At 39.4% G+C, this 13,677-nt stretch overlaps 2 protein-coding genes across 2 annotated transcripts in view; one reads left to right on the top strand and one right to left on the bottom strand.

The window, feature by feature from the left end:
• The window catches only part of LOC109478737, a 5,478-nt gene extending 4,715 nt beyond the window's left edge, over nt 1-763 (top strand). Inside the window, exons 9-10 of the mRNA XM_019780455.1 lie at nt 1-79; nt 454-763. The exon at nt 1-79 is cut by the window's left edge and continues 339 nt beyond it. Of these exons, the coding sequence (XP_019636014.1) occupies nt 1-79; nt 454-509 (135 nt within the window). The 3' untranslated portion in view covers nt 510-763. The remainder of the gene's footprint in view (nt 80-453) is intronic.
• Nucleotides 764-956: 193 nt separating this feature from the next.
• LOC109478705 (protein disulfide-isomerase A4-like) lies at nt 957-8,575 on the bottom strand. Its single transcript, XM_019780411.1, has 10 exons — nt 8,436-8,575; nt 6,983-7,184; nt 6,340-6,545; nt 5,703-5,841; nt 4,983-5,182; nt 4,521-4,673; nt 3,860-4,008; nt 3,344-3,503; nt 2,630-2,863; nt 957-2,209 (listed from the first exon to the last, which is right to left on the bottom strand). Exons 1-10 carry the CDS (start codon nt 8,530-8,532, stop codon nt 1,797-1,799), a joined length of 1,953 nt encoding a protein of 650 aa, XP_019635970.1. The 5' UTR covers nt 8,533-8,575; the 3' UTR covers nt 957-1,796.
• Nucleotides 8,576-13,677: the final 5,102 nt, after the last annotated feature.

Genomic DNA, 13,677 nt, shown 5'->3' with positions numbered 1-13,677 from the left:
GAGCCACTGTCAAAACTGCAAAACACTGGACCTGATGGGAGCAAGCAACAGGAAAATGTGGAGGAGCTTTGGGGTGACGGTAAGTTTGAATGTCTTTTATTCAGTCATGTTTCATTTATAAGCTTGCCCTTTGCATGGCAAACTACAACAGAAAGAAGGTAGTAGCTGAGTCTTGGTGTTCAAATGACTGAGTGTTGTTTTTCATAACATGCCAAGTTGGGTAAGAATGAAGTTCTACTTCCCGCATTTGGCAGGATGTATGGTTAGGAACTCATGTACCTCTGTCTTGAGCTTATACTAAGTTATAGCAAAGCTACATTGATGGGTGTTGCTATCTTTTCAATAAATTTCTATAATGCTATGTGACATGAACGATTGATCAATATTGATGAAGTGGCATATTATGAGTTTCTAGTTTCAGGTTGTAAAAGATTTTTTGCTTTTTTGTTTCAGACAATCTGGATGAGCTGCTTGAGGACATAGGAGATGAAATGTTTGGAGACTTCTGAAGACAAAGCTGCAGAATGTGATGGTTGTATTATATACTCCTACTGTGCAGTCATGAATACTGCCTTACTAATGTCAAATGAGATGCATTGGCAGAAATAGTTACAGTACTTACATGTGACACTGATAATGAAGTACATATTGTGGAAACTTCTGACTACAGTGGTAATATGCCAATGTTTTGTACAAGTATCTCTGGAGTACTCCGTTGATTTTGGAATCACCATGTTATAGGAAAATAAAAAAGCATTTTTCAGAGGAAAAACACTTTGAAGATATTTTAATACATGTATTATCAAGTTGACGAAAAAGAAAAGATATTAAAAATGAATTGGAGAAAAAATTGAAAAACGTGTAACTTGGGACAGAAGTCAAGATGTCATTGTCACCAATAGGTGCTTCATAATATTACACGGTGCCGGTCGGTGGTGAGTTGATCCTATATAACTTATAAGGAATGGATAGGAAAGTGCATGTTCAATTTTTAGGTGACCAATAGATGTGCACATGTATATTGCTACTAACATAATATGGAAAATACACACAACGAAAAATATTCTGCTTAGCAGCTTCCTTTATTCCCATTAATAGAACCACTACAACCTGTAGTGATTCAACATATCTTTCAAATACTGTGCTAAAATTAGAGGTGGTTCAGTCTTCATTCATTCATACATACAAAATAGGCTTCAGAGAGAGATCCCTTCATAACAAACACATCACCAAAGGTTTACCTAATAGTATAAAGAAACTGCTAAAAGAAAAAGAGAATGGTATTAAGGTTTCCTCTTCGTATTTTGAAAACCTTTCAAGAATTAATTTCATTAGATGTCTATTTCACCTCCTGCATAGTACCAATTACTGGTAACCTGATACAACTATAAAACAAAAACTATTTAAACAATCATTCTGTGACTTCATGTTATTTCTCCCAACATATAGGCATCTACATGGGTTCTGCACCCATACTTGGTCCTATAAGTATAGCATGAAGCTGCCATACATTTCCAAATATACATACAAAGATGCAAACTGTATACCAGCACTGGAATGCTTCAGTTTACTGTGGCCAAATGAAAGTGTATCAACTAAAACATAGCATGCAAATAACAAAGAAAAGGGAGGAGGATACTGTCTTTGGTGACACCTAGCTGATGTACACAAATGAAAAGAAACATTGCAATTTAAAATATCAATTCACAACTGAAATGCCCAAAAGTCTGCCTCCAAGCCTGTGTAAGTCATATTGCAACATGTTCACCTGTACTGTGTTTCCTCAAAAGTAACTCCTACAACTCTTCTTTTGCCATTCCTAGAGAAACCGTAGCATGTTCCTCCAGGTATTTCACAAACCCATCTAAATCTCTATCCCCATCAAACTTCATGGGATTCTTTTTATCATTTTTCTTTACAAAGAAGATGGTTGGGAAACCCTGTACTTCAAAGGCACTGTCAGGGATGTCATTAGCTGTGGCATCCATCTTAGCAATGACCAGGTCTTTAGCGTTCTTGTATTTCTTCCCCAGTTCCTTGTAGATGGGCTCGAGTTTCTTGCAGTGGCCGCACCAAGGAGCGTAAAACTCGATCAAGACATCTTTGGATTTGTCCATGACGATTTTCTCGAAGTTCTTGCCCACCACGGTGGTGACGGCACCTTGTTTCTTGGGGACGGGTTGGGACTTGATAACTGGTTTCAGCTCACCTGAATAGAGAGTACACATTTTAGTAAAATATCAAGCAGAAGACACAAATAAAGGGTATAAATCAGTGTCAAAGTAGGAAGTCTTGGGGTCAACATATAAACTGTTAAAGTAGTAACTGCATATTTACACAAGAAACAACAAATACCAGCATCTTAGCAATCAATAAGGATTTCCTCAAGCAAAAGTAACTGCTTGAAAGTATTAATACACCCTCTGTTCTTTCAACCAGGGGTTTTCACATCCGAAATTTCCATGATCATCTGTCACCTTCAGGGCAACAATGACTGGTGGTGACCAAAACATTGGATGTGAAAACCTTTGGTTCACAGTTGAATAAAGAACCTTACAGTATAGTTATACAGTCACTTCCCAATATGATATAATTATTCACAGAAGAAAAGATACCCCAAAACCCTCACCATTTTTGAAGGCCTCGACGAACTCTCTCAGCGTATCTTCGCTGAACTCGTCCGGCTCCATGCGGTACTTCCTGTTGGTGGTGTCGTACAGCCCAACGTTAACCTCCTCTCCGCTGTCGTCTAACTCCAGCTCCCTCAGCTTGGCCTGCTGCAGGTCCTCCTTAGCGATGACAAACGTCACGTCTCGGTGGTCTTTAGCAACCTCCAGAACCTTCCTCCTCCAGATCTGAGTGGCTGGAGTGAAGAAACAGTTCTGTGTCAAACTTAAGCTTAAGAATCAACAAGTCATATCTGTTAGTCCATATATACTTCTACGAGCCAGTAATAATTTTAATGCTGCCCTAAAGAATACTCTTACTGTAGCATAACTACCAATAATCTTCTTCTGGGTAGTCCTTCGTTCAAGAATACCAACTTAGAAACTCTCCCTGCTGTCTAACCCTGTAACATAGAAAATTTGGTGCCAAACAGCTACTTTGTCAGGGAGAAGGTTAAATGTAAAAATGAGAACTTAACTCTATAGTAATTGTATTACATTAAATTTTTATAATACATGTAGTATGATTATCATTAAAACCACAAATGTAACTTGAATCTGCATTTGCTTCTAAATGAATGGCTTTCTGTACCAAGGCACTAGTCTTATTACAAAATATCATGTATCACAATACCTATTAGTATGCATGCAGCAGGTTTCAACAAATCCATGCTTACCTTCTCTGTATTCAAAGCTGAAGTCTACATCGTAGAAGACCACGACCAGTGGCCGTGCCTCTCCGTAGCGCTTGTTCTCGTTCAGCGTAGTCAGTTCTCCCACCAGTGGGCGGATGTTATCACTGTACCAGTCCTGAAGGTCCTTTATAGTGGCATCAGCCTGCAAAATGACATAGATGAGACACTGATGTTATTACATCTCTGAGACTGGTGTATCATATTATATTCAAATTTTAAGTAGTAAAAGAGCAATAAAATTTTAACAGACTTGACTAGAATTAAGATGTTATGTACTTTCAACTAATTAAGAGAACAGAAGCAACCCTTGGGCCTAGGGAAAAAACGTATTTCCTGTTGCAGTCCTGAAAAATTACGGTCAGTAGGGTGGGGAAACAGAAAACACCACTTTTTTCCTAGGCCTTATAAAAGTCACCTCTTGATCAAGTTCACAACAAAGCTGTAATTTTCCTTTGATATTTTAACAGTCAGGACAGTGTTGCTATATTCTCTACACACCTTGTCAAAGATCCTGATCTTAGGTTCATATTTAGACTGGAACTTCTCCGGCTGTATGATGGTGACTGTTCCTGGGTTCACCTTGTAGAAGCTCCGGGCTTCAGCGTCAAACGTGTGGCCAAACTCATAGGCATCTCGCAAGTCATTACCTGTTCAAAGGGAAGATTTTAGACTTGTCTTAAACCTTTACCATTCTTGCAAGGCTTACCTCCAAGACTTCAAGCACCAGCATTAACATAATGTTAGTCAAGTGCTTAGCACAAAAATCTGAAGGCCATGAACACTTGTTTTCAGGGCTCAAATCACATATCTGATAAAGGTGCACATGCAAACTTACACAAAAAGCTTGCAATGGTGCAGACAAGTAAACAAATTAGGTCCACGGCATCAAATTTACACTTGCACCAACTTGCACATCAAGGGGGAATTTGAGCCCTGTTCTTTCAATATGAACAATGTTTTACAGTGATATCTTAATTCTTATTTTGGAAAAGAGTGTTGTTACTCTACATTCCTTGTAACAGATTCATAGATGATGGTAGACTTGACATATACATGTATGTTTGAATAAAAATAATTCAACATTCTGTGAAGGGAGAAGAAGTATGACCCTATGAGCAGTTTTTGATTGCATGGAAAGAGTCTGAACGTCCATTCATACCTGAGTCCAGGTAGGTTTGAAAGAGAGGATCCTGGTCATTCTCAAAGAAGCCCACGATGACAGCGTCAGATGTGACGAAGTTCTTCAAATTCTTCAGAGACTTGTACTCATCTGAACTGGGCCCTGACTGCTCAATCATGTGTGAGACGATACCTGGAACATCAAGTTATTGATATTATTTATTAACCATTTATCTATTACTTAAACACGACCCTGTTAATCTTGCCAAACTTGTGATTTGTTAAAACAAATCATGACTTTGGAGCAATGTCTTTAATTATCTTTTAGATTGCATAAATTTAGATCAGAAGTGAAGTTAGCCCACAGCCATTCCATTACAGTAGAATCAATTTCTTTATGTATATCTATAAATACTAAAAATACAGCTATATATGTAACTGACATGAAAATGATATACAGTGATATGAAATGAACAGGGTATCATAACACTTTAGTTCCTACCTCTTTCCTCCCTTGGCCCCTTGTATTCATATGCCTTTCCCTTCCTGAAGATCTTCAGTGTAGGGTATCCTGACACGTCAAACCGTTTAGCCAGGTCACTCTCCTGTGTTGCGTCCACCTTGCCTAGCAGGATGCCGTCTCTGGACAGAACCTGGGCAGCTTTCTCATACTCAGGTGCCAGCTTCTTACAGTGGCCACACCTGTAGTAGAACACTATAGGTCAAATTTGTGTACAAAAAATCTTAGAATTATCTATCTCAAAAGATTTCATAGGCATATAAAACACAAAGTCAACAAGCATCCTACAGTCATTTTATTCAGGACAACCACCAAATGTTATCTCTGTCATCACTCTAGAAGAACAATTTATACATGTACAATGTTTTTATTCACATAAAATAATGTTATAGACTGTTACGCTGCTCATATTATATGTTACATGTATTGTAATGTCTTTTCTTGTATTGTCAGCAGGGTCAGCCCTTTGTAATAGCCACTGGCTAGCTGGGCTGCCCTGGCTGTGTGTGTTCAACAGCAAAAACAATAAATAAACAAAATAAGCAATGAGATATCAGCCTTGTCAAAGCATAAACAAATATGTCACCACTGTCATAAAAGAATACAAAGAAATCAATTGATACATGTACTTTGATGTATATTTACCGAACATAGGATGCCTGACAGAAGATAGAGTTAGGTTGAACCTCCTGTTGTACTCACCATGGTGCATAGAACTCCACCAGAGTGATGGCATTGTCGTTAACAAACTCATCAAAGTTATCCTCCGTCAGGGTGACCACAGCTTCAGGTGGAGGCTCCCAGTTAGGGTCAGACTGCTCTTTCATGTAGTTCACAATACCTGGGTACAGTATAGTACTCAATAAGTAACATCATATGACACTACTGTCACTGAAGTTTTTAAACTGCTTTTAATTCCCCTAAACAAAAAGTTGACCATGAATGAACTGTAAGTTCTTTAGGTACATAGATACTTTTTAGCTTAATTTTTTTTAAGTTATGGTTTTTTTTTATGAAACCAAGTAGTTAGGAAGTAAACAAGTAAAGGCTTCAATATAACTAAGATCCTGTTAAGATGGAAACAGGCCTAAGTCATTTTATATCCATTTTCTGTTAAATATGGTTAGAATGAATGTGGACCCAAAATTGATTCAAACAGAAAAAAATGTTTTGGAACTAATTGAGAGAAAAAAATTAGCCTGAGTGACATTCATTTTGAGACCCGGGTTAGCAAGTGCAAGTAGCCCTAATACAAAGTGGATGGCACCCAGGTTGTTTAAGAAATAAAAAAAAGAAAAAATTGTTTTAACTTGTATATTGGCACAAAAATGAGACTCACCGTCCTCTTGTCTGGGCCCATCGTAGTCGTATGGCTCTCCCTTCCTGAAGATCTTAAGTGTGGGGTAACCTTGGATAGAGAACCTGCTGCCCAGCCTTGTGTGGACTGTAGCATCTACCTTAGCCAGCGGCACAGGAGGGTCAGCTGCCTTCAGGGTCTTAGCTGCCTTCTCATACTCAGGGGCCAGGCTCTTACAGTGGCCACACCTAGGGAATAACATTAGTGATCAGCCATTGATACAAACTTGGTAGTACTTGTAGTAACATTGGCAAATCCAGAAATTTGTGAACGGGGGCGACGCACCACCTGACGTGGCTGTAAGCGCAGCACGGGGGAGAGCACAAGAGGGGGGAACCCCCCTGTTGTTGGGGGGTCTGGCCTCCCCCAGGAAATTTTAAAAATTGAAAGGCTCTCTGGTGTATTTTAGAGCCATTTCTGAGCAAATAACGAACTAATACAGATTTTTTTCAGTACATTTATGTGCCCATTGGTATCAGAATCTTCAGTTGGTTGAAGGCGGCTGCATGGCATTTTGGATCCCTCTGAAATATTCAAAACTTGAAATCTGTAATATGATAAGCATTTTGCTATTTTGAAGCTAAGATAAAAATAAGGTAGACTAATTAAATGAAGATGCATTTACCAGGGTGCATAGAATTCCACCAAGATGATGTCCTTGTCAGACACAACGTCGTCAAAGTTTTCATCTGTCAGAACCAGAACCCCGTTGTCTTCTTCTACATCCACATCATCATCATCATCATCCTCACCATCCACCTCTTCTCCATCATACTCCACAGCCTCCTGTTCTGTCTCCTCTGGTACTTCAGCATCAGTCTTCTCTTCTGTAAGGGGGAGTGCAGTAGTTATAGTAATTTACTGTTACTGTAGTATAAGATAAAAATGTGCTTCTTCTATTTCATACCATTAGGAGATTAACAGTTACACTCCATAGAATAGTAACTAATGTAATTCTTCTTTGAAAATGAACTGTAAAATCAGTGCAATCTAGTCTTGATGACTACAAAGTTGATTGTACAACAATAAAGTTTGAAAGATGAAGTTTAAAGTTTGAAAGTTTGTCAAGACATCAGTGTCAACACTACACAATGTATCAACCCAAGTTTGTCCATCATTTAAGAAAGCTGGTTTAATCACATTTAAATAAGGTACTTAAGAAATATGAAAGTTACTGCTTCTGGAATAAACTGTGTCTTGCCTCGGCCAGCATATGAGCTATATCTTTACAGGTGGCCTGGCTTAAAAGCTTTCCTTCTAAAATAAACAGCTAGTATTGACGACAACCTAAAATATTGTGGGCAACTTAGCTTTTGACTTACTAGAAGGTTGCCTAGTGGGCAACCTGAGAAAAAAAGTATTTCAAACGCTGGCTGTATTGTAAATATTGATATGCGTCGTAAATTTTCCATTAGAAGTTTTTATATTCCCAAGACATTTTCAACAATCAAATATTGATAATGGTTAGGTAAAGGAATTATTATAAGCAGATTTAAGATCAATGCCATTCAGTATCCTGAACAGGGACTCAGAGCATGTAACTCCCCTAGGGTCTTTCAAAAGTGGTTACATGGAGCGTTCTGATTGGTCCAGCTCACACATACAAGTTGTGGTTTGTTTTGTGTAAGTCAATCCGAGTATCCACATGCTCTAACTGATCACCTCAAACAACACTTTCTTCTTTTAATATATCTACATGAAAGCTTTGAAAAATGTATCAGTAATTATGTATGCTCAGTGTTATAACGTTAACGAAAAATGTAAAATTATACAGTTGTTGCCCCTCCCCCTAATTAAGTTAAAAGTCTCATATCAGTTTCACCCTTCCTTGTGAAGATTTTTTTATATTATGAACATATTTTGAAAATCATAAACTATAGTTTCCAAAAATGTACGAATACAAATCCTACTGCAAGATATTAATATTTAATTTCCAAATCATTTTCGTTCTGTCCTTGGTTCTGACTGCACTGCAAAGCATGTTACACTAGTCAACATGGTTTTCGAGCTCATTCTACTGACTGCAAGTGCGGTTTTCAATGAAATTCGTCAGAATTACTCTGAATAATATTTCCTACCTTCTGCCTCGTCGTCTGCTCTGACATGTACCCCGTTCAGGAGTAACAAGGCAAAAATCACGACGAAGACACGGGAAAACTTGAACGTTACCGCCATCTTGGAGGGTACCCTAATCCGGATCACTCATCCTAATCGCCTGTACCTCATGCGCTGACTAAAAATAGTTCCAAACAATGCATTTAATAAGCTCAAGTATATTATATTTCATGCATTACAATATGGATGTTTAGGTGATAACTTATAACTTAGAATATTTTCGCGCCAGTTGTTTGAAATTTATAGCAGAATGTGGCATTTGCGGATTGATTTTAAAGAATCAGAAAAGTTAAAAGTTCTGACCAATCACAGGTTGCCATGTTCCACACACCACTCCAGCTGATACTTCCGGGTTCCCCAGAACACGTGGCCTACATCGCGTGACAGTGAGGACGACTGGCGGTTTACCATGTTATTGCAACAAGCATGCCACTACTTCCTGCAATAATACATTTTAGCCGCTAGTCGGGGCTTTTGATCCATCATGAAATCTGTGCATTCTGTAGATTGCGTCGTGATAAGTACAGTACACTTCCATGACAGAGATATTTAAGGGATTTTTGTTCAATTTCTTGTGCTGTTATCGATAATACCAAAAGGAAAACATGGCAATATAACGCTACATGCTGTAATGAATCAAAGATTACATTGTGCGCAATTAATCAGTAAAATTGCACGTTTTTGTCAGCCTGATTTGTCTGTATTGCCCTCCCTAATGCAATAACGGGGACACCAGAAATCAAATTTGGCGTCTCCGTCAAGTTTAACTATCCGTCTGTTCCCTTTAGAGGATCCATAACTGTTGACTTCTACCTGGGGACAGCAAAGCAGGAACGATATAGTCATTGGAGTCGGAATAAACCCACTCATGTGTACTATGTATATATATATAAAGCTTGCAGTAAAGCTTATATTGAGTCTGTAATACTAGGCTAATTTAATTCTGCTCGACTGTAGGATCTAAATCAGAATAAGATCTGTACAATAATCAGTAGGTATTGCATCTCAAACGCTTAATTTATATGTGCCATATAAATGATTAACGTTCCTAGTCAGTTGATCAGCGTTTGTAGCTTGTTAACTCTTTTGTTTTACATAAAAAAGTTCATGGCCATGCAATTTTTATTTGCCACAAAAGATTATGTGATGAAATGCAAAAGTTGTCCTGTACATTTATTTAAGTCTGAGTCATGGAAATATAATGTATTCTGTCTGCGGTGCAACTTTTAACTACCACCTGTAGCTCACTGCGCTAGCGAGCTACTCGTGTTTTGAAACGCGATGAATAATTCCGCAAACAATTCCTTCGCGTTGTTTACTGCCCTTAACCACTAAGAAAGCCATGTAATCAGCATAATTTGTTTGGGCAGTTGGCCAAATATTCCAAGAATAGGCTCCGAGCTCCGATGACTTCACCCACGCGTACAGTGTGAGGTGAGCGTCACTTCCCGGGCCCACTTCCAAATATGGGCATGGAGTCAATTTCCTACATCTGTTCAAGCGCGGATTTCAAAAACACTGAACTGTTTTACTTCATTCGCTACACGTACCATCGCCTTATCATTTAATATACCTCAAAATATTATTCTTACATCCAGAAACTGGACGATATTTGAACATTTGCGAGTACTAAGGCGTTGTCATGGTAACGAGGACACCCGTCAATGTTGCCCTATGACCTATGATGTCATTTTTTGCTTATTTGCATATGCAGCTGTGAGTCAACTTGTGGGCTTTTTCCCAGGCAGACTCAGACCACAACTTACTCATCGGACTTGTAAGGCGATGGTGTGGAGTTAGACCAATTCCCTGCCATCCAGAGACAGCAACATGGAAGTCTTGAAGCCTGTGAGTACAGAATTTTCTACAGAATTCGCCTAGTTAAGCCACAGCGTGGGAAAAAAGTGTCGGCACGCTGGTTTGAATGAAGCTCGGGCTCTTCCGGTTTTTGTCCAGCTCAACTTTTGTCTTGTTCTTGACCATGGATTGTCTTTCCGCCGGAAGAAGGAAATATAATTTTTATATAGATAGATTAATAGCTTAGATTCAACAAAAAATATCCTATATTTTGAAGGTTTCTCCCGAATCTAGTGGCTTCTTCCCGCTTTCGATAGTGTGACACCCCTTTTGCAGGCTGTTTTGTTGTGGTACGCTTGGTATAATTAACGTTCTTTCTTGGCGTGCGTGAGAAACTATCCATGCCTCCAGGCAAAGTTCCTTGTGTGGTATCCCTGCCTCTTTGACCTACCGACTTCTCGTGGACTAGGTCTAGCTGTAGCCGCTCGTCGGAGTGAATTTGTCCGCCCAGGATCGCGGGCTGGCCGTTACTGAACTTCAAGTCCCACCGTTTTTCGGTCGATACGCTATGTCAACACTGCTTTGTCTCGCGCCTAGTTCAAATTTTCTCCGCACAGAGTTGTGTTTTCCTTATCAGTTTTTGTGATTAAGAACTTACGAGTGTCGGCATTGTGGTTTTGTTGCGAAATTTGTAGTAAAAATTCTTTCAGACAAAGAGAGACTAGTTGAAAACTGGACTTGCAACTTTTCACGGAGGGGGGGGGGGCAAGGGTGTCGCATTTCTTGCACAGTTTTTGAATGAGAATGCCCCCCTTTCCTCTTTTTGGGGTCAATTACATGCGACATAGTTTTCATGGTGGATTTAGAAGCATTCCAACAATGTAGCAAAAAAGAATGCTAAACAGGGCGCCTGTTGAATAGAGGTGTGAAAAAGGAAATAAAACAGACTACAGACAATCATAATGATTGTAATTGTTATGTTGACGACATCAACTTTTATTATGTTCATTGCAATCTTTTGTTTCCAGAATGATTTTACGAGTTGTGTACCCTGGGACTCTTTCTGCGAATAGCTTACATAAACTCTGATAGTCGCTGCTATCGTTACAGAGGCATAAGCTGTGTGCTAAGAAAATATTTGCATTTGTTGGTTACTTGTATACTGATGCACTATCATTATACAAGTCAGATTCTCTCATTCACAACAGGGAGCATCAAACTTGTCATGTGATTGTCTGTACTCAATACCTTATAAAATCCTAGAATATTATACTACATGTAGTATTCGAAGTCACACTTCCAGTTAGAAGTAGTTGACAGAGATAGATTTTATATCACGAAAAAAAGGTAATCACTTTTGCTGTCCTATTAGTATTAGATACATATGCCATCAAGCCATTCTGCCGAATTTCTGGGTTACAAACTTAACATGTAGTTTGAATCATTCAGAATTTCCTATACCTGTAAGGAAAAAAGGAAATTATTGGATGCATATTGTGTAAGTTTCACATTGTTGAAATGCATGCACAGTGTAAGCAAAACAACAAACTTCCTTGGAAAACACAAAACATTCCACATAATTGCTTCCCTACATTTTTGTCAGGTGAGGTACCCTCGCCATGTTGGAAAGATGTTATCAAACAACAATGAGATCATGTCATACAGGTAATCACCCCCTAGAGCCTAACCTTCCCACTAAACAGGTGAAGAGATAAATTGCTATTGGACAGGTAACTGTGTTTGGATAATATATTATTACCACATCAGGTTGTTATGTGAATCAGGTAATCGAGGTTATGTTATGGGTGACAAAGGTCAAGTCAGCAAAATGTTAGGAAGGTAAGAATGTTTTTCACCTGGTATTTACACACCTGCCCTGCACAGGTGATGTCATGCGTCTATTTTAAGGTAGCGTTAGTTTCGACGACAATTACGGTTGGTAGTTGTATGTACCCTGTGTGTACTTAGTTGTGTCATTGTCAACAAGTTTGGTCAATAACTAAACAAGGAAAATCGTAGATTTTGTACCTCCGGGTATTGTAATGTATGTTGCAGAATGTTGGGTGCATGTTGGGACTGTTCTTTAAATTAGTGAATGGTGTCTGGGTGTGTGTGTGTTCACGCGAATACCACGTGACACAACTATGCAAGAGGAAGCTACGCAACTTGACACCTGTGCGAACAAGAACAATATGATTATGAACGGGGATAAGTCCTATGAGTTGAGACTGTGCTTTTCAAAAAATCCACCTGTTCCACCTCCCCTCACACTTGGAGGCAAAGAAGTCCCGGTTGTTGAATGTGCCACGTATCTGGGCTTCAAACGTCACCGCAGCCTTGGGTGGGACAGCCAAATCTTACACATGGCAAAGAAAGGCTCAACCCGTCTTCACTTTCTCCGCATGCTCAAGAAGGGCGGGATGCCACCAGAGGACCTGGAAACTGTGTATACGACTCTGATACGACCTGTGTTAGAGTATGCAAATGTCGTGTACGTGGGCTGTAACACAAAACAGAACAACACTCTTGAGGCTGTACAGAGAAGGGCGGCGAGAATCCTACGGCAACAGTACTCAAACAACCCCCTTCTCCACCCTCCAGGTACAGACGGGAAACTGCAGCAAAAACTCTGCTCAAGCAAATGCGGCGTGTCAGCCACACTTTGCATTCTTTGATGCCCTGCGACAGACACCAGAGCACACGGCGGTCGCTGAGAAATGGAAACCACATCTCCGTTCCGAAGTTCAGAACTGAAAGACTGAGGAAACCTTTTCTGTTTCAGGCAATAAGCCTCAGCAATCAAGATTTGTAAATAGTCCGCCTCTGTTTTAATGGACCTGAGCTACAAAATTTTAAATCTATTTAATTTTAATCGTCAATGTTGTGCTTTTTAATGTGTATCTCTTTTCAAGCTATTTTAACATGTAATCACTTGTGCAATTCAGCCAAGCAATGAATATTGGCTGCCAATCAATGTGAATAAAAAAACAGTTTCAGTTTTAGTTTTTCGAAAAGTTTCGAAATGTTTGTAATTGGCTAAATGATCTGTGAAATCACTAATCCCCCCTAGCCGACTGGAGCCCAAAAATAGAAAGGACAGGGGCATCCCGTGGCGAATCTGGCTGCCCGACCCTCAGCGACCAGCGATCAACTCCAGTGCGCGGAACGGAACTTGCTCTCGAAAATGTATCAAGCCGCTACGCTTCCCCCCGCGGCTGCCATCCCCTCCCCACTTATCCCACACTAGTTCAAATCACGTAAAAAAACCCCATCAAAACATGCACAGAAGCGTGTTCATATCTTTCATGTTACGGTTAAAACTTAGAACCTCATTTTGAGCGAACGTTTACAAACACGAGACAAAATAATATTTTCGAAAACAAATCGCAATCTTATCAGCAAGGTTTT

Source organism: Branchiostoma belcheri, unplaced genomic scaffold (genome assembly GCF_001625305.1).
Source record: "Branchiostoma belcheri isolate BF01 breed outbred unplaced genomic scaffold, Haploidv18h27 scaffold45, whole genome shotgun sequence".
Lineage (NCBI taxonomy): Eukaryota > Metazoa > Chordata > Leptocardii > Amphioxiformes > Branchiostomatidae > Branchiostoma > Branchiostoma belcheri.
This window is presented reverse-complemented; position numbering and strand designations above follow the sequence as displayed.

What these genes read in the sequence shown, in the direction of transcription:
- LOC109478705 (XM_019780411.1), bottom strand. Translation starts at nt 8,532, where the DNA reads ATGGCGGTAACGTTCAAGTTTTCCCGTGTCTTCGTCGTGATTTTTGCC. An exon ending in AGCAGACGACGAGGCAGAAG is followed by an intron (nt 7,185 to 8,435) that starts GTAGGAAATATT and finishes TCCCCCTTACAG; the next exon opens with AAGAGAAGACTGATGCTGAA. An exon ending in TGGGCCCAGACAAGAGGACG is followed by an intron (nt 5,842 to 6,339) that starts GTGAGTCTCATT and finishes TACTGTACCCAG; the next exon opens with GTATTGTGAACTACATGAAA.